The sequence below is a fragment of the Gadus morhua genome, chromosome 2 (assembly GCF_902167405.1).
Source record: "Gadus morhua chromosome 2, gadMor3.0, whole genome shotgun sequence".
NCBI classification, from domain to species: Eukaryota; Metazoa; Chordata; class Actinopteri; order Gadiformes; family Gadidae; genus Gadus; species Gadus morhua.
Window position 1 is genome coordinate 12050363 of NC_044049.1, and position 19827 is coordinate 12070189.

At 44.2% G+C, this 19827-nt stretch overlaps 1 gene segment (V, D, J or C); it reads left to right on the forward strand.

The window, feature by feature from the left end:
• LOC115537881 (Ig mu chain C region membrane-bound form-like) overlaps window positions 1-19827 on the forward strand; it is a 26811-nt gene continuing 6984 nt past the window's right edge. The window contains 3 exon segments of the C gene segment in view: window positions 1-96; window positions 16921-16969; window positions 17813-18103. Of these exon segments, the coding sequence occupies window positions 1-96; window positions 16921-16969; window positions 17813-18103 (436 nt within the window).

Sequence of the window (19827 nt, forward strand, 5' to 3'; positions counted from 1 at the left end):
ATGTATATTAAGTACATGACACATACTGTGTCATGTACAGTATGTCAGGTGCGGACCCCAAGAAGATGGGCTGATTGCCATGCATCAGTGGGGATCCTTTAAGTAACCAAATAGCCAATTAACATGAGTGTATGTCCATGTATTGGTGCTTACTTTCTAATAATTGCAACCCAGAGAAGAGGAATATTGAATGTTCTTTAAACGCTTGAAACTTAATTGGTATTTTGAAAGTGTTTACATTTCATTTGTATTTTCTCGACAGGGTGATTATGTTTTTTTTTTTTATGTAATCACTTCTACTACTGGACTACAAAAACAACCGCATTCCCAAAACATATAATGTGAATTATAACTGTAGTGGTACTCATTGTTTAGTTTCCACCTTTTCTTCTGTGCTACTTGTTGGATTAAAGGAGACATAGTATACCACCAGGTGTGAGTGTGATTAGCCTTGCAAGCCGTTTTGAAAATCTGCCCATATGACATCACTAGTGGGCGTGTCCACCTAGATCTGTGCGTGATAGATCAGTCTACCAGCCTACCCAGTTGACTGAAGTAAACGTTGCTCATCTATCCAGCACAGATCTCCTTTAAGTCTTATCAAACAGTATTTGAAACGAGAGAAACAAGACAAATAACTTTAGTCTGAAGTGTCTTCTTAGACTCTTAAACACTTAATTACAATGTCCAATGCACGGTTAAAAAACAAGTTGCTTCGGACAATATCTGACTCCAAAACTAAGATCTGTATTTGAAATTTAAATTAATTGAGTTAGTGCTTTATTCAGGCAAAATGATTCAAGCTAACATCAATACCTTATTGGACCACACAGAGAAAACATCAGTTCTGAATAGCTTCTTCCACAAATACATTAGAGTGGTCAACACAACACTATCTACATATATTTAAGGGTTTGAGGTAAGTCAGAACCTCCAGGTATGGCCTCTTGCCATTCCGCCCAGCCCAAGACAGACCGAAGGTTTACCTGGATGAAGTAGAACACGTAGGCGTGGCTTATTTCCCATTCCTCCCATTTCCATTATAAACTTAATTCTTACCTGTGTTCGGGTGATGCTATATGAACCACATCCTGAGTCCAAGCTTGTTTACCCTTTGTCTCTGAATAAACCACGTGTGGAACATTATCCCTCTCCGAAACATACCTAGCTTTCATTACAACCAAACAGGGAAGTAGTATGATAAACGATAACATTTCTGTACTTTTTGGCTCGATCCATATATTGACGTAGATCAGGGGTTCTCAACCTTTTTTGAGCAAACGCCCCCCTGACCTTACCCTGATCCTCTGCCCCCCCCCCCCCCCCCCCCCCAATAAAAAAATATAAATAAACTAACAACCCCACTCACACTCGTGTTATATTGCTTTATATATATTTAAATAATATATTGTATCATTTAATTTTATTGTATGTGAAGCACTTTATGTGTGCCTTGTGCATGAGAAGTGTTTCATAAATAAAGGTGCTTGCCTTGCCTGTAATATTGATAGCACTGATGGGGCATGCGTCGACAATCAAAGGAAACATGACACACTCAACAATAATCTACCATATATTAAAATTAGCTAATGCAGTAATAAACATGAATTTACAGTTAATTAACCATTAACTAATGGTCTATTAATAATTTGCTAATGATATACATGTTTGCTAATGTTGTTCATGTTAGCTTAATTATTATTTAATAGGGTTAACGCTATCCCTAAATAAAAGGCCTACCTTAGTTAACATGAACACCATTAGTAAATTATCACTAGTTGGTTAACCAAACTGTTAATTAACTGTGAGTTAACTGTTAGTTATGCTTATTACTGTATTAGCTAATGTAAATGAATAGATCATTGTTGTATCCTTATTTTAAAATGTTAGCTCAATGTTTATCGATTCCATATTTTTTGCTTTATTATCCCATTGAACTTGAAGTCGGTCATATAATAACATTAAAAAAAATCGTATAAAAAAAGTAGTAGTAAGTATTATATATTTATATATATAATTGATTAACCGTTGCAAAATAACGCAAATTCTCCAATTTCATTTGAAGCAGAAAATATTTTGTGAGCAATGTAATTTTTTTTGTAATCAAACAAGTACAGTTTAAATAAAGTAATGAATAGAGACTTACATAGCCTTCGCTTAAGGCAGGCACGTCCGTGGTGTAGGTTTTTGTCATTACATGTATCACAGTGTACAACTGGGGGACACAGTGATATATCCTCGTACAAAAACCTCTTACTCTGATCACTGATGTGGTCTGTTGTGCAAAAGCCCTCACTCTTTTCCTCTATACAGAGAACACATTCTTGTGTTAGACATGTCACTCAGCGAATGAGTATAAGAATACTTTCATATTATTTGCATGGGTTTTGTGAAGGGGCTAATCTATTGCGGTAAAATATCCATGCATATGTTTATGATTTGAAACCTTGTTTTACGATGCGGCTTTATGGTTGTAGATGAAGTGTGTGATATGAAATATCTGTCATTATCAACATAGGCCTATTGTTCTATTAGAAATAACATTGCAACCACGAATCATTCATTTTGTGAGTTATTAAAATACCCCACAAAATAACCGATAATCATTGAAGTCTCAATATAGTTGAAAAGGGTATCAATAGATTTTTTTACAGCATGGATATGCATGCAGCTAATTCATAAAGCTATGTTTTACTTATGTTTCATGTGAATTAATCCTTTTCAATTATATTGAAATGATATATTGCTGTACAAGAGAACATATTGACATGAACATATTTAATATTGTGGCAGCAGACCTCCATTCAACGTCATCCACAGGAAATGTGTTCACTCCAGGTGTTTCCATCTTATGCTGCAGAGATGCAAGTTCCCCATCGACACATGTTGACTACCAACACAAGAAAGAGTTGCCTGACCACAGCCGGAACCGCAGTGGAGTGGGGGAGGACATTCAGATTCTCACAAAATGTGGATTAGGGCAGGAGCAAACAGGTAGTTAGGGAACCATAACATTAGTGACACTGACAACACTACCTGGTGTGAGTCCTATTTGGTGTAAAACCCTACCTCGAGCTCTAGGACAATCTATTGGGCATGAAAAAAACAATGAACTAATTAGTTCATTGTTTTTTTCATGTCCATTTGAATATCCCCAGATTCTAAAATGTCTTTTTTTTTAACAGTGTCAATGTCCGGTTATACAAAACAAATAGGAAGTGAAGATCAATGTAAGTAAGTGTTGCCTGCCTTTACTATTGTACGATATCCCTAGGAGGTTCAAGGCAACATAACGACTTTCGCTGTTAGGGTGCAGAATTCCTTGACCTACACATAGCCCATAGTCCCGTCACCAGAGCGGTTTGAGCTGGTACCTAAGCCATACCCTGCGATGAAAAATATTCGAAATGGTCCAACAAAGAAGCAGGGGATTGTTACTTCATTTCCCCATGGTGTATGATAAGACATGGTCAGGCGGATTCCCTAAATAACTCGGTCTAACTTTTATCGCAGTGCAAATTGACGGGAGTAAATTACAAAAAAAAACACCCCCTGATACATCATTGGTTCCCACATTATTAGATTACATATTTTCTAGAAATAAAGTGGCCAAAATAATCCATTACAACCTCATAGCTCTCTGTTATATAATAAGTAATACTAGTGGATTTGAAGACTTTTCTATATATAAGTATGGAATCAATCTCAGTAGTGATTGTTAATTTCCTCTCTATAAAAAGTGGATGTGGTGCCAAACATAGACATAGCCTATGTACATGGCCTCATGTTCCGTCCCAACCAACCCGTGTCCCCGAGTGTGGCACTCGCCTCCCATTGAATTTGTTCTGGACACGTTATCGTGTTGAGCAAGGGATTGTGGGTGCTCGCCATTTTGTAGTGGTGTTCGAATTCTCAGTGGTTAATTTCATTCACTATATAGTGGACAAAGAAGTACCCCAAATTTGAGTGAACGGTGTCAGCATGGGGTTCAGCAAATAACCTCCAACTAAACACATCAAAAACTTAAGGAAATCATCATAGACTTCAGACGACACAGCCCAGCCCATGCCCCCCTGCACATCAACGGGGATTGCGTGGAGAAGGTTCCATCCTGCAAGTTCCTGGGAACATACATCTCTCAGGAGCTTTCTTGGTCCACAAACACAACAGCAATAAAAAAGAAGGCCCAGCAGCGACTACACATTCTGAGAATTCTCAGAAAAAAACATTTTGAACAAAAGCTGCTGGTGTCCTTCTACCGGTCAACCATTGAAAGTGTGCTCACTTACTGCATCACAGCACGGTATGCTGGGAGTTCGGCGGCAGACAGGACGGCACTTCAGAGGGTCATAGACCCAGCTCAGAAGATCACAGGCTGCCAACTGCCCTCCCTGGAAGAGCTGGCCAGCTTCCGCTGCCGAAACAGGACCAGATCTATTCTAAAAGACGCCGCGCAACCTGCTCACCACCTGTTCGATCTGCTTCCCTCTGGCAGGCGATACAGGTCAATGAAATCACGCACCACCAGACTAACCAACAGCTTCTTCCCCTGGGCCATATGTACACTAAACAAACAAAAAACCCTGCAATACATAAATAACCACATTAACAATCACCACTACCTCTGGACATTCCTCATTATGCCTACCTTCCTGGACCTGCTGCTATTTAGACATGTGTGGGCGGGAGGGTTGTTGTCTGGTAGCAGAGGCGCTGCATCCCATTAGGCATACCAGGCAATTGCCTGGGGCCCCGCAATTGCTTGGGGCCCCGGGCCACTACTAGGGGGCCCCCTAGAGCCAAAAAAATTAAAAAAATCGCGCCATACCCCCCCCCCCCCCCCCGTCAACAATCCTCTGCCTAGGGCCCCCACACTTCCTAGAATCACCCCTGTCTGGGAGGAAGGGGAGGGTGTCGGACACTTAAATGTGCCTTAAGTGGAAGGCAGGGGGAGGGGTTATTCGGGTTATTGTTGTTGTATATTTATTAATATTTCGTACTGTATTCTATTTATTCTTTTTACTAAAAAAAATAAGCACTGAACAAGATCTGCACCTTAATTTCGTATTCAACCCAATTTTGTATTTAAACCAATGACAAATAAAGATTCTATTCTATTCTAATATATTCTACATACGATGTTCCCTACATGTTACTCCCGTATACCACAACGCAATGCAGTCGTGTTTTCTAAACGTCATTTACTGACCCAAATGACGTTTAGAAATGTTTAGCGTAGTGTCCGAATTCTCGTTTGTTCGTTCCCTATAGTTCACTCTATCCTCATCCTCCTCATCCTCATCGTCATCCGCTTATCCGGGGTCGGGTCGCGGGGGGAGCAGCTCAAGCAGGGGGCCCCAGACTTCCCTTTCCCGGGCCACATTGCCCAGTTCTGACGGGGGGATCCCGAGGCGTTCCCAGGCCAGTGTTGAGATATAATCTCTCCACCTAGTCCTGGGTCTTCCCCGAGGTCTCCTCCCCACTGGACGTGCCTGAAACACCTCCCAAGGAAGGCACCCAGTGGGCATCCTTAACAGATGCCCGAACCACCTCAGCTGACTCCTTTCTAAGTAAAGGAGCAGCAGCTCTAATCCGAGTTCCTCACGGATGGCTGAGCTTCTCACCCTATGCCTAAGGGAGACGCCAGCCACCCTACTGAGAAAACTCATCTCGGCCGCTTGTACCCGCGATCTCGTCCTTTCGGTCATCACCCAGCCCTCATGACCATAGGTGAGGATAGGAACGAAGATCGACCGGTAGATCGAGAGCTTTGCCTTGCGGCTCAGCTCTCTTTTCGTTACAACGGTGCGGTAAAGCGAACGCAATACCGCCCCCGCTGCTCCGATTCTCCGGCCAATCTCACGCTCCATAGTACCCTCACTCGCGAACAAGACCCCGAGGTACTTGAACTCCTTCACTTGGGCTAAGGACTCATTTCCTACCCGGAGTAAGCAATCCACCGGTTTCCTGCTAAGAGTCATGGCCTCAGATTTAGCGGTGCTGATCCTCATCCCAGCCGCTTCACACTCGGCCGCCAGCCGATCCAGTGAGTGCTGAAGGTCACAGGCCGATGATCCAATGAGGACCACATCATCTGCAAAAAGCAGTGACGAGAACCTCAGACCACCGAACTGGAACCCCTCCCCACCACGACTACGCCTCGATATCCTGTCCATGAATATCACAAACAGGATTGGTGACAAGGCGCAGCCCTGGCGGAGACCAGCACCCACTGAGAACGAAACTGACTGGCTGCCGAGGAAGCGAACACAGCTCTCGCTTTGGGAGTACAAAGATTGGATGGACCTGAGGATAGACCCCCTTACCCCATATTCCCGCAGCACCTCCCACAGTTTCTCCCGGGGGACCCGGTCATACGCCTTCTCCAGATCCACAAAACACATATAGACCGGATGGGCATACTCCCAGGCCCCCTCCAGGATCCTTGCGAGAGTGAAGAGCTGGTCCGTAGTTCCACGTCCGGGGCGAAAACCGCATTGTTCCTCTTCAATCTGAGGTTTGACGATCGGCCGAACCCTCCTTTCCAGCACCTTGGAGTAGACTTTACCAGGGAGGCTGAGAAGTGTGATACCCCGGTAATTGGCACACACTCTCTGGTCCCCCTTTTTGAACAGTGGAACCACCACCCCGGTTTGCCACTCCTTTGGCACTGTACCCGACTCCCACGCGATGTTGAATAGGCGTGTCAACCATGACAGCCCCTCAACACCCAGAGCCTTTAGCATTTCTGGCTGGATCTCATCAATCCCTGGGGCTTTGCCACTGCGGAGATGTTTGACTACCTCAGTGACCTCCACCAGGGAAATTGACGACGAAACACCATCAACCTCGAGCTCTGCCTCCAACATAGAGGGCGTGTTATTCGGATTCAGGAGTTCCTCAAAGTGTTCCTTCCAACGTCCGACGACCTCCTCAGTTGAGGTCAACAGAGTCCCATCCTTACTGTACACAGCTTGGATGGTTCCCCGTTTCCCCCTCCTGAGGTGCCGGATAGTCTTCCAGAAACACTTTGGTGCCGACCGAAAGTCCTTCTCCATGGCCTCTCCGAACTTCTCCCACACCCGCTGCTTAGCCTCCGACACGGCAGCCGCTGCAGCCCTTCGAGCCTGTCGGTACCCTGCAACCGAGTCAGGAGTCCTCCAGGATATCATATCCCGGAAGGCCTCCTTCTTCAATCGGACGGCTTCCCTGACCACCGGTGTCCACCACGGTGTCCGAGGGTTACCGCCCCTTGAGGAGCCTAAGACCCTGAGGCCACAGCTAGCCACCGCAGCTTCAGCAATGGAGGCTTGAACACCGCCCACTCCGGCTCAATGCCCCCAACCTCCACAGGAATGCCAGAAAAGCTCCGCCGGAGGTGTGAGTTGAAGATACCTAGGACGGGGGCCTCCTCCAGACGTTCCCAGTTCACCCGCACTACTCGTTTGGGCTTACCAGGTCTATCCGGAAATTTCCCCCATTCCCTGATCCAACTCACAACCAGATGGTGGTCGGTTGACAGTTCCGCCCCTCTCTTTACCCGAGTGTCCAAAACATGCGGCCTCAGATCAGATGACACGATCACAAAATCGATCATCGATCTTCGGCCTAGGGTACTCTGGTACCAGGTACACTTATGAGCACCCTTATGTTCGAACATGGTGTTTGTTATGCATAATCCATGACTAGCACAGAAGTCCAATAACAAACGACCGCTCGGGTTTAGATCAGGGAGGCCGTTCCTCCCCACCACGCCTCTCCAGGTGTCTCCATCGTTGCCCACGTGGGCGTTGAAGTCTCCCAGCAGAACTACGGAGTCCCCTACTGGAGCCCCATATAGTGTTTATGATATAGTGAGCCTCTCCTGGAACCGTCACCTTATCGTGGTGGAGAGGTTTGCGTGTCCCTGTGAACCTGAGAGCTGTGTTGTCTGGAGCCTTGTGCTCCTGGTAGGGTCTCTCTCTCCACCTCTCTCTTGTGTTGAGGGATTCCTCAACACAACTACACCAACGTTTCCTTGTTAATTACACAACATGTGTGGGTTAAGTTTATGGGCATCAGTTGTCCTGCTGGCTCCAGACGGGGGCCCCGGGCTTCCTCCGGGCTGGGTCACATCTCCTCTTTTTTCGTTATTCATTGGAGTTTTTGAACCATTCTTAGTCTGGCCCCTCACCTGAGACCACTCTGCCATGAGAGACCCTACCAGGAGCACAAGGCTCCAGACAACACAGCTCTCAGGTTCACAGGGACACGCAAACCTCTCCACCACGATAAGGTGACGGTTCCAGGAGAGGCTCACTATATCATAAACACTATATGGGGATTTGTGAGTGAGCTAATAGGGAACAATTTCGAACACAGCTAATGTGTTAAAATAGAGAAGTGTATCGTTCAAAATATTCAGAGAGAGAGAGAGAGAGAGAGAGAGAGAGAGAGAGAGAGAGAGAGAGAGAGAGAGAGAGAGAATGTACATTTTAAATAGATACACAGAGACCTAGGCATGGGGGCCTAGTTGAGGGCACTTAATTATAATAATGAATAAATACATAACAATGGAACAATAATAATAACAAAAAGGGAAAAACTGATGCAAACAAATGTCCAAAGAGCGCAAACTGCATGACAACAGTCACTCAACAGTTTATTTTTAGAAAGATCAACATGTCTGCCTTGTCTGGCAACAGACAGGCCCGCTCCTGGCTGATTGTGTCGCCAGCCGTTGAAAAGGTGTGCTCTGACGGTGTCGCCTGAACACAGAGGTACCTTGCCAACACATTCTCACTCCGAACGCGTCGATTTTTGACGAACGGTCAGTGACTTTGGCTTCAGTTTCTGACCCAAAAGGGTACCCTTGCGCTTCTTTTTTCGACGCATGGGGTTTTCCACTCATTTCAATGTAATCCCTCCACGGCAATATATGAAGCTATGAGCATTCATCCCATTGGCTAACGAAGAGCCGATGGCTGCACATAGAGACGCTATGAGCATTCATCCCATTGGCTAGCGCAGGCCCATGTGCTTCTTTTTTCGACGCAGGGGGTTTTCCACTCATTGCAATGTAATCCCTCCATGGCAATGTATGAAGCTATGAGCATTCATTCATCCCATTGGCTAACGGAAGACCCGATGGCTGCACATTAACGGCGATTTTAAAGTGAAATCTGTGACATTCCTCAACACAACTACACCAACGTTTCCTTGTTAATTACACAACATGTGTGGGTTAAGTTTTTGGGCATCAGTTGTCCTGCTTTGTGCTTTGATTGAGAGAAACAATCGTTTTTTTGATCAGTGCTGGGTAGCTGAGGTCGTTGCTATAGAGACCAAGACAGACAGAGCAACCCTTTCTCATCAAAATTACGTTCCCAGAGAACTATTCGGCATTCTCAATTACATTTGTCTAAAAAACGTATTTTGTCTGTGATTACGTTTTATTGAACATATCGTAAATACGAATTCGTTCTCAGCCCATTTTGGCCATTTATTTACCGTGTTACTATGGCAGAATAAAGAATAAATTCGTCCATTATCATTCAACATATGTTTTTACAGTATAGAGTGGTGGAGGGATGACGTGTGTTGGCCAACCCGGAAGTGAGCGTTGCCCTCGGTTCCCTTGACAAAAAGCCAACGGGTTTTTCCAACTGAAAATAAATAAATATATAAAAATAACCGTGCTTCAAAGAACGAAATGTAAATTAACGCATTCTGAATGGGAGTGTTTCTCAGATTTTTCCATGCTACACAGAACGAAATGTAAACCCATGCAAATAGAGACTTCATGGTCCTAATAATTTAAACATCATTAATCTCCTGAGTGTGTAGGGTGGTATTCTTTTTTTTCAACGGGGCTGCATCCAGTCACTTGACCGTCATGGTTGCTATGGTGGTTGCTATCGATCACCCCCTCTAATCCTTACATGGCTCTAAAAACCACGCGGCAAAGGAGCTGCCGTCAATTGTGTTGTTTTTGTCGTAAACTAGGGTCCGATGGTTAAAAAATAGACAGATATTCCAAGGTATCCTTAGAGGCAGCTTGGATGTTTTTATTTTCTGCAGTTTAGACTTCTTCTATAATCTATTTTTGAAAGCAAAACACCAAGCTCATTGATTTAACGAGGCAGGGATATTTGACAACAATTTATTAAATAAATATTTGTGAGAGGTCATTCCTTCTCCTGAGTTTGCTTCCTATTTATGTCTAGTGTACACCCCTACTGTCGACAAGCATCCCCCCCCCCTCCCCATATGGATTTGGAGAATTGTTGCCACGTCCCAGTGGTGGAGGTATCATATATATGAAAGAGGGCATTCAATTATGCTACAATGATCAATTAGGAGGCCGAAGCCCTAAAGGAAGTGATGCAATAGGTGACTGAGTCGAGAAAATTGTACTTTCGGGTCTCTTATATATCAAAGGGGGTCTCAAAGGACGCATACGCTTCAACCTGTGGCTCCATACAGGAAATGACTCAGCAAGTGCTCCATCTCGTTGCACCTCACCCAGCGGCTCGCTTGCAAGATTTTGTCCTGAAGTTCTTCCCAGACCTACACCCTAGCCATCCAACATGCATATCTGAGAATCAGGCCTCTCTTTAATAATGACAAAAAGTTATGAGAGAAATACACATTAACTTTTTGTTATCTCATAAGCGGCGTGGTGCCGGCTCCTTTGGACCTTTTGACCCCAGACTTCTGGGGGAATAGCTGAATCAACTCATTAATCAATCAGAAGTATGTAAATATCTTCCCGGTGGCGTAAGAGGGCGAACAAGGTGTCCTTCAACATCTACGCTTCCAGGCGATTGCAACGGTGCCACACATGAGCATATTCGAACATGTTTAATGGTAGTAATTAGCTGTCGAATTTGGAGGCCTTAATCAATAATGAGCAGCTATTGATTTGCTTCCTGATAGAAATTTGTGACAAATTACATGTTATTTAGCATCTACACGTTGAGCTGAGTCCAATGACACCAAGCATGACACTCTAGCAAATAGTAACATGTATTTTACATGGTACACCTATGGTCAAGATCCTCTAGGACATGATCTCGGTGTGGCAAGAGGGCGAGCTTGATCTCATTGGACTCAGCTTAACGTGTAGATGCTAAATAAAATGTAATTTGTCAAAAATCTCCATCGGGAAGCAAATCTATAGCTGGTCATTATTGATAAAGGCCTCCAAAATCGACAGCTAATTACTACCCCGAAACATAGAAAGGTCAAAGGTCAATATAGTGTTTAAAACAAGAAAAAGATTTGAATTTATACGTCCTCATCCATGAACAACTCCTCCAGCGCAGACAGCTTTTTCTGTTTCTATAAGCAGATAATAAAAAGAAGAAGGAATAAGGTTGTGTCTAGGCCTGTAGTGACGCGTCAAAAATACGTTGACGTCAAATTTCTCCGTCGACGATTTTCGCAACACGTGGGAAAAACATTGCAAAATGGACGAAAGGGCAACCTCCTCACATTTTTGCCAACAAGGTCACAATAAGAAAATGTCCGCGCCCGAAATCAAAGGTATGGGAATACTTCAAGTTAAGTCCTAAACGGAAAGGTGTTGTGATTTGCACTCTTTGCCAAATGGAGTTGGCATATCACAAGAGCACGACAGCAATGTTGGAGCATCTGAAACGGAGGCACCCCATTGTCACTCGTGATGGAGACAATAGCAAGTAAGTACCAACGTTGGTTAAATTAATTTCATGTTTGTGTGGTGTGAGCTTTGTCTCTATATAAACCTTATATTGATTGAGTCTAAAACGTTCTCATCGATTCAGCCAATGAGAGTACTACAGCAGGTTGCAATCACGTTGCCATGGCCCATTGTTTAACAAATGATAAGGCACCACCACACAAGTTAACTAACGATCGCTGTAGGCTTCAATATCATGCAAGCACTTTGTTTTGTTTTTATTTTGTTCTGCATCACAATTGCATGCTTTAATAAAGTATTGTTTTTTACCTACCATTACGAGTCTTGTTTGGTCTAGTAGGGAATTCGCACAATGTGGGGCTCTACTAGTTTACGTGCTTCACTGCTTATTAGCGCTACTTGGAAGATGTCATTTAATTCTTATTGTACCCGATTATGTATTAAGGATATTTATGAAAAATAGGCACATATGTGCTTTATAGCTTAATATTTACACTTAACCTGGGTAATTTCGCCAGAACATGAGAAAGTAGTAGGCTACATGCATGTCGATTAACATTTATTCCATAATTTCCGATTCCCTGGTGAATGACGCAACAGGCCATCAAACGAACAAATCGTGATAGTGAACGTAACTGAAAGAACTGATTCGCGGAAAATAATCCTTTTGCCCATCCCTAGTGGATATAAATACAAGAGATGATACAAACAACAGGTGACTAAAAACAATCCTATCATTCCGCATTTCTTTAAAAAAATATAACGGCAGGATTTTTCCTGCTTCTTCCTGCTTGTTATTGCAAAAATGGATCCAGTAGACGCGTGGTGTGTATTTGCATAACCTTGATCTGATTGGCCAACGGATCCCGTCGCTGCCTGAAAAGTTGAACATTTCTCAACTTTTTGACGCAGGCCATGGAGCCAACAGAACGGACGGACCCACAATGCATTTCAAGAGCGTCCCATGCTAAGTCAATGAGCCCGTCGACAGACGGAGGTAGTGTGAATGAGGCCTCAGTCTTGTGCAATGGAGCCGACCGTCAAGACGGCTCCGGCGTTTTCGGTGTCCGAAGACGCACTTTTCTGAAACCAGGTCCCAGGGTGGATAAGTTAAAAATGGACCTATGCGTTTTCGTGTTAGGATTCGTGTGGATGCCCGAAACGCAAACGATGATGTCATCGCCCCCCCTGGTCGAGTTGCGGTCTAGTTGCTTTGGTCGAGTTGCTGGTGGAGTTGTGTTGAATACTTTTTTTTTTTTTGATTTGTATTATTTTTGTAGCTTTAAATACAGCCCCTTAGTACATTTAATTACTAGCTGTACAGTAAAAAGTATTTCTGCTCAATTTAAAAGGTTCATCTTCTATCTCCTCCTCGACTGAATGTTTGTATTAGGGCTGTCAAGCGATAGTTTTTTTTTTCCGAGAAAGTATTTCAAAATAATTTAATTCAAGTAAAAGACGGGAGATGAGTGATTCAATGAATAATATACGTAATAGACTTCAATGTCTCTTTAGAGAGAGTTCAATGTCTCTTTTATTTAAAACATGTCTTTCATTAAGATTTCATTAAGATACGGTGCATTTTAAGATCAAATAATAACATTTCCATCTCACTCGCTTGAACGCCTGCCTGGTCGAGTGTGGCTTGACGAGGCTGGCTGCTAGTGCCAGCTTCAGGGGCTGTGGCAGCTCGCTCCAGCACCATGGACAGCGCCTTCCCCGCGGACAGGTAGTAAACGGGAGATGCATACACCTCCGCGCAGCTGCGCTGGATCGCCCATTAAGCATGCCCAAGCAATCACGGGCATTGGGGGCACCTGGGAGAGGGGGACGGGTAAAGGGTCTTAAGGGCTGGAGACGAGAGAGACAGGAGAGTGGACCGGTAGCAGAGAGTCACGATAGCGGACGAACGCTGCATGTTATATTAACAACCGAACGCTTCCCTTCAACAGGAGTGAGCCGGAGACGGGCCTGACCAGGAGGCCCCCTCACCCTTATACCCCATCCAGGAAGAACCTAAGTTGTATTGCATTTTTCGTGTTGTTCCTGGGCTGCACAAATAAATCGTCGCAACGCAAACCTGTCTGTTAATTTCATTGAGAACTACCCGCCGACGACGAGGGGGTTGCCACATTGATGGAGGACGCAGGCAACGCGACCCCTTGGCTGAACCAAGCCATACCACGATGCAGCCCGCATAACAAACCCGTGAAGAGGGACGAGGAAATTGACACATTGCGCAGATGCATGCTCCGGATGGCCGAGCAGCTTGTCCGAGATCCTGCCCACGCCGCCCCCCACGAAGCGGCTGACCAAGATGGGCACGGGCGACGACATCGAGGCGTACCTTGAGATCTTCGAGGGGACCAGAGACTGAGTGATGGCCAGCTGACCAGTGGGGCGACATCCTGGCGTCCTTCCTAACCGGGGAAGCCCAACATGCCTACCGGGATAACAAACGCTGGGCCTCCGGGAACCAACTCCGATCCGTGAACGACCTCCTCAAACTCCTTGAGAACCATCAGCTGACCCACTGGTTGTGCGGGGGAACAGCCCTGCTGCCCGGAGGGAGTGAGACGCGGACCGAACGGCGCGGATGGACGCAGACCCCGCCCCCGCCCTTCCCGCCTACCCGGCTCAGACCACCGCGACCCGCAGAGCAACTGCCCTTCCGGTTCCGAGAGAGGAGTGGAGATGTTATAGCTGTGGCCAGAAGGTCCACCTCGCACGCCATGGCCCTGGAGCGAGAGACGTGTCCATGCACACGGCCAGCCTGTCCGACCGGAGAGGAGGAGCCTGCCTCCGTACCACCTGCTGGTCCCATGAATGAACCGTCTCCCCGAGCCTGCCGATACGGGTGGGACGGCACGACACCCATGCCCTCCTCGACTCTGGAAGTGTGGTCGATGTGGTCGAGGTGGGTTGCATCCACGGCAAAGTTGAGACCTACCCCACGAGCCGTATCGCCGTACAAACCCCGAAGGGGACCATCACGGTCCAGGCCAGGGTGGTGCCTAACCTGCCCATGTCCCTATTAATTGGACGGGACTGCCCCATTTTTTGAGAGACTGCTAGGGGCAGAACTCCACCCATCTCGACCCCGACACCAAAGGGTGAGACCGCAGCCCACGCCCCGCTATCCCATACCGACTCCGACGAGTCTCCAGAGAGAGAGAGAGAGACACGCGAGAGCGGTGGTACGCCGGCCTCGCACCTCGTTCACGGAGTCTGTTCCCCCAGGCACGTCGGACACGATGATCGCCTCCGATCGGACACCCCCGCCAGACGAAAGAGAGAGCTCGCCCCTCACTGAGTTCTCGGACTTCCCCCGAGAAGTCGAGAAATCGGACGATGACTCCCTGAGGAACGCCTGGAGACGCGTGCAGACCCACAAGGGACTATCAAGGGACTCGGTGGCCGGCAGTACCCACACTTCAGCACACGGGGGGGGGTAGTGTATAGGGTACAGAGGAGGGGGGAGGAGAAGGAACAGTTGGTTGTTCCAAGAACATACGTGAGCAAGTTGTTATACATGGCCCACTCACATCTCGGGGAGCTCATCTGTGGATGGATAAGACCAGGGACCGGGTATTGGACAGGTTCTACTGGCCTGGGGTAAAGAGGGACATAGAGGACTACTGCCGAGCCTGCCCCGGATGCCAACACACCGCCCCGAGACCTTCGGTACGTAACCCCCTGATACCCATGCCCCTGATAGAAGTCCCATTCGACAGACTGGCGTAAAACATCGTAGGCCCCCTCCCCAAGACAAGTGAGGCCACCGCTATATTCTAGAAATGGTAGATTACGCGACCCGCTACCCGGAGGCCGATCCTCTCCGCGCCGCCACAACCATGGAGGTGGCGAGAGAATTTATGCTACTGTTTAGCAGGGTGGGAATAGTCAGGGAGATACTGATGGATCAGTGCTCATGATTCATGTCCCGTGTGTTGTAAGACCTCAGTCTGTTACAGGTTGCCACAATACAGAATGCAATGGCTCGATCCATACACCCCCTCCTTAACTAACGGTCACGAGTTTATGACATTTTCTGAATTATCGCTCAGCATAAAATGCTGAACTTCGTTCAGAATTATAATCGGACAACACCGCCTGTATTGGCTGGCCAACTTCCTAATCAGGGAAATAACTTGATAGGGGCTGAGTTGAAAAATATCATGGTTTATTTACATCTGGACAGACAATGTCAACAATTAACCTGGGATCTTACGGAACTGGACTAATCCGTTAACGGTTTTGTGAAAAACAATTGGTGACGTCAGGGAAGCTGAAGGGAGCGAGAGACCCCATAATGTTTGTCTGGATTGCGGGCCCTTGGGATGTCAGGCAGGCCCTTGACATATATTTATGTATCAAACGGAATTTGTCTGAGCACTGATGCGATGTCACCTTTGTCTTGGTCCACTATTGAGTGCGAACGCTGCATCCTGTATCAGATAAAAATGGGCTGCGATGTATTCCTTTGGAGCAATAACGGCCATCAATGTACTCCTAAGAAGATAACTTGTTTTTGCAACAGACATGTTCAGATTCAATTCTAATGTTATTATATTATTATTATTATTGCTTCTAATCCAGAAGACTAAGTCTCACTCTGAAATCTTGTTGTTGCATGGAACTTTCTCTGTTGTCAGTACAATCTTAACTATCCTTAACCCAAATATATTAGATAACAGTAAGCTACGCTATCTGTATTCCAATACAGCATACTCCTCTCTCTAGCTCTCACTCACGTTCCCACCATTCGCTTCCTGAAACAACTAAACTCTCCTGAGACTTCTCCTTGAGTCAGACAATGTTGGGCACAAAAACAAACAGGAAATATATATCTCTAGGGATGTTAAATGCTATTTCCTGTCTGCCAAACGCTCAAAAGCCTTTTACCTTTTCTTAACTGCTTTAAGAGAATGATTAAACAGCCACTCTTTGCTATTTGGAGTTTCACAAAAAAAATATGAAAAACGACCAACTACTAACTATCAGGTTTGTTTATACCGGCTTTCTGCTACTATAACAATACAATTGTAAATTGTATTTTGAAAAAGAAAATGTATTAAGAAAAAGGAATTTGTCTCAATTTCATAACAGTTCAATCACCGGTATTTAATTTATAGTAGGCTACTTTAAATCAAATGTTCAAGAAAAATTTGTGTTGCATTGACTGACCAGAGAAAGCCAGAGTGGAGCTAGGCTGTATTTTTGCACGGTGGTGCTATTGATATGAACCACTGTGCTACTACTTTGACTACTGGGGAAAAGGAACAGTTGTGACTGTCTCTGATTCAGGTAATACACCTTTTTTATTACTTTAAACCTTAATAATTTGGAACAAAGCGCACCCCTTAATTTTTTAGTTTTTGTAAGAGGTTTAAGTCAGTTTATTTCACTGTGACTACGGCTTTGACTACTGGGGTAAAGGGACCTTGGTCACTGTTACAGGAGGTAAGCCCACTTTAACTAAGTCTTTTTTTTTGTCTTACATTTTATAGGAATTGCATTTGTTGTGTATATGTTTTATGCATTCATTTTTTAACTGCACTTAAGTTTTGGGCACAATATATTAAACGTTGACTTTGAAATGCAACTAAAATGAAAACAAAAGCATTATACGATTTGTATTAATTAATTAATGATTTAACAGCAGTCGCTAAGGGCAATTATAACGTTTTTACACCATTCGACTTTGGCAAGGGTAACAAATGTTTTTAAACAAATAACAATGCAAATTGGTTGTTCAGCTGTAATCTTCCAACCGCAATGTTTTTATGCTTTATAATACCAATAATATTCATTTTAAGTAATAGTATATCACATATAATATTTTGATCATTTGCATTGAAATACATGAATCATCATCAATCAATAATAACAGTAAATAATGCCATAGAAATACACATTTATTTCCGGTATATACCGGTAGGCCTATATAGTAACGGTTTCAGAAATATTTAGTTGTTTTTTTGGTCATTGTCCAATAGCTTATTTTTGTAAACCTGATGCTAAAATATTCCTATATCTGTTTTCTTATGATAATTCAAAAGTAAGATAATGTTAAATGTAATTCCATGTGTATTAATTACAAATATCTTGTTCTGTATCTCTTTCCATGTGCCTTTCTCTCCTTGCTAGCGGTGCAAGCCCCCACTGTCTTTCCGCTGGTCCAGTGTGGCTCAGGGACGGGAGAGGTCACTATTGGCTGCATGGCAACTGGCTTCACGCCAGCTTCACTCACGTTTAAATGGGAGTTTGGAGGAAGCGAACTGGCAGACGCCGTTCAGTACCCGACCGCTAAGAAAGATAACCAGTATACAGGAGTCAGCCAGATCCGTGTCAGGAGACAGGACTGGGACACCCGCAAGCCTTTTACCTGCTCCGCGGTACACGCTGGCGGAACTGCCAAGGCCGAAGTTTTTAAACAAGGTAGGATTATGTCCATCAAGTTTTTATTGTTTAATGGTTTAATATTGTATTGTCTGCCAATTTAAATTTGTATCATAATACATTCATTTGACAAAAAATAATAATATTATTATTCACTAAAATGAATTATGACATAAATCGAGTTAAATCTGCTTATTGTAATACAGTTTATATTAATATCTTCTGTTAGCATTCAATAAATCAAATGATGGAACAATCCTTAGCCTTAGTATGCCTACTATGAGGCCTATAGCCTACATCTTTTTGATCTGGAGTTAGACTAGCAATGTCTTTGCCAGATAGAGATTAAAATGTGTATCGCTGGAGGGCAGAGGCTACCGCTGGTGCGTTACATGCTTGTTCAGCCTTTGCAATACATAGGCCTACTGCATAGTTACTTTGCTTACCCGACGGTTGGTCCTCAACTCTACTTTACTAGTACTATTACTTCTACTACTGCTACGACTACTTCTACTTTACTAATGACTTTTATTTATCTCATCTCTGCTGGATATTTTTCCCTCCCTCTTTCTTCATGTATCATTTACTGCTCACAAAGAAGCTATATGTCATGCTGTGTTGACATTTTATGTACAATTGTTTAATTGGACAAGCAAGTCCGATCGTCCAAACTGTTTTTAACATTTTCACTCCCTGAATACAGTGTAGCCTATTCAGTGTTATTGTCCTCTGTATCGTCCACATATCGATCTTGTTATACTGTTTTACAGTGGTGGTTCATAAGTTGCCAGCTCTGAGTATCTTGATCTCTGAGACTGAAGGCAGCCAGATGGTTTCCTTCGGCTGCTTTGCCGCAGATTTTTCACCAAAGGATTATACGATCACATGGTTGAGAAACGGCAAGAAAATCGATCCATCTGAAAGCAGCACTTCTTCTGAGGGTAAGAAGAACGAGACTGGGACTTTCTACAATGCAGCAAGCTATATCCAGGTGAAGGAAAATCACTGGAAGGATGATGGAACTAATATCACATGTAGGTTTGCAAATGGTAAAGAGCCAGTGGATGCTCATCTGACCTATGGCGGGGGATGTGACGGTGAGTAAATATGAATTAAAAGTAATTCAAACAAATGTTTTAGGAAACCTTGTTGAGGGGACTTGAAACTGATGTTTTTATCTTTCCAACAATAGAACCGTCAACAAAATTGGAAATCGATATCTTGCCAATCTCACTTGAGACGATGTATTTGGAAAATAATGCTGACCTTGTTTGCAAGGTCCACAGTAGTGATCCCGTGGAAGTTAAATGGTTTAATGAAAGTGGTGAGGTGTTATCCGTGCTTGAGAGTCCAAGTTCAAATACGTACATTGCCAGAACCAAGATAACGTACGATGAATGGAGCAAAGGAATGAAGTGGTTCTGTGAGGCTTCGATTAAAGATTCAATAGAGGTTCCAACGAGAAAATACTTTGTGAAGAATAATGGTGAGTACATGTTTCCAGATTAGGCTATATAAACGAATGATAAAACTGCTAGGTCCTATATGATTTAGAATATTTTTCTGATTTAATCCATAGCCCTAAATAATGGGCCTATGCATGATTATCAAAATCAAGTGATTATTTATTGCGGTTAAAAAGAGGCTAAATATGTTGACTGAAATAATTATTTATTTATTTAAAAACTGATTTGGTCTTTGGGTAAAACTCTGTGTAATACATAGCGGCTAATTGTTCTCTCATACTTGCAGGACGAAATAGA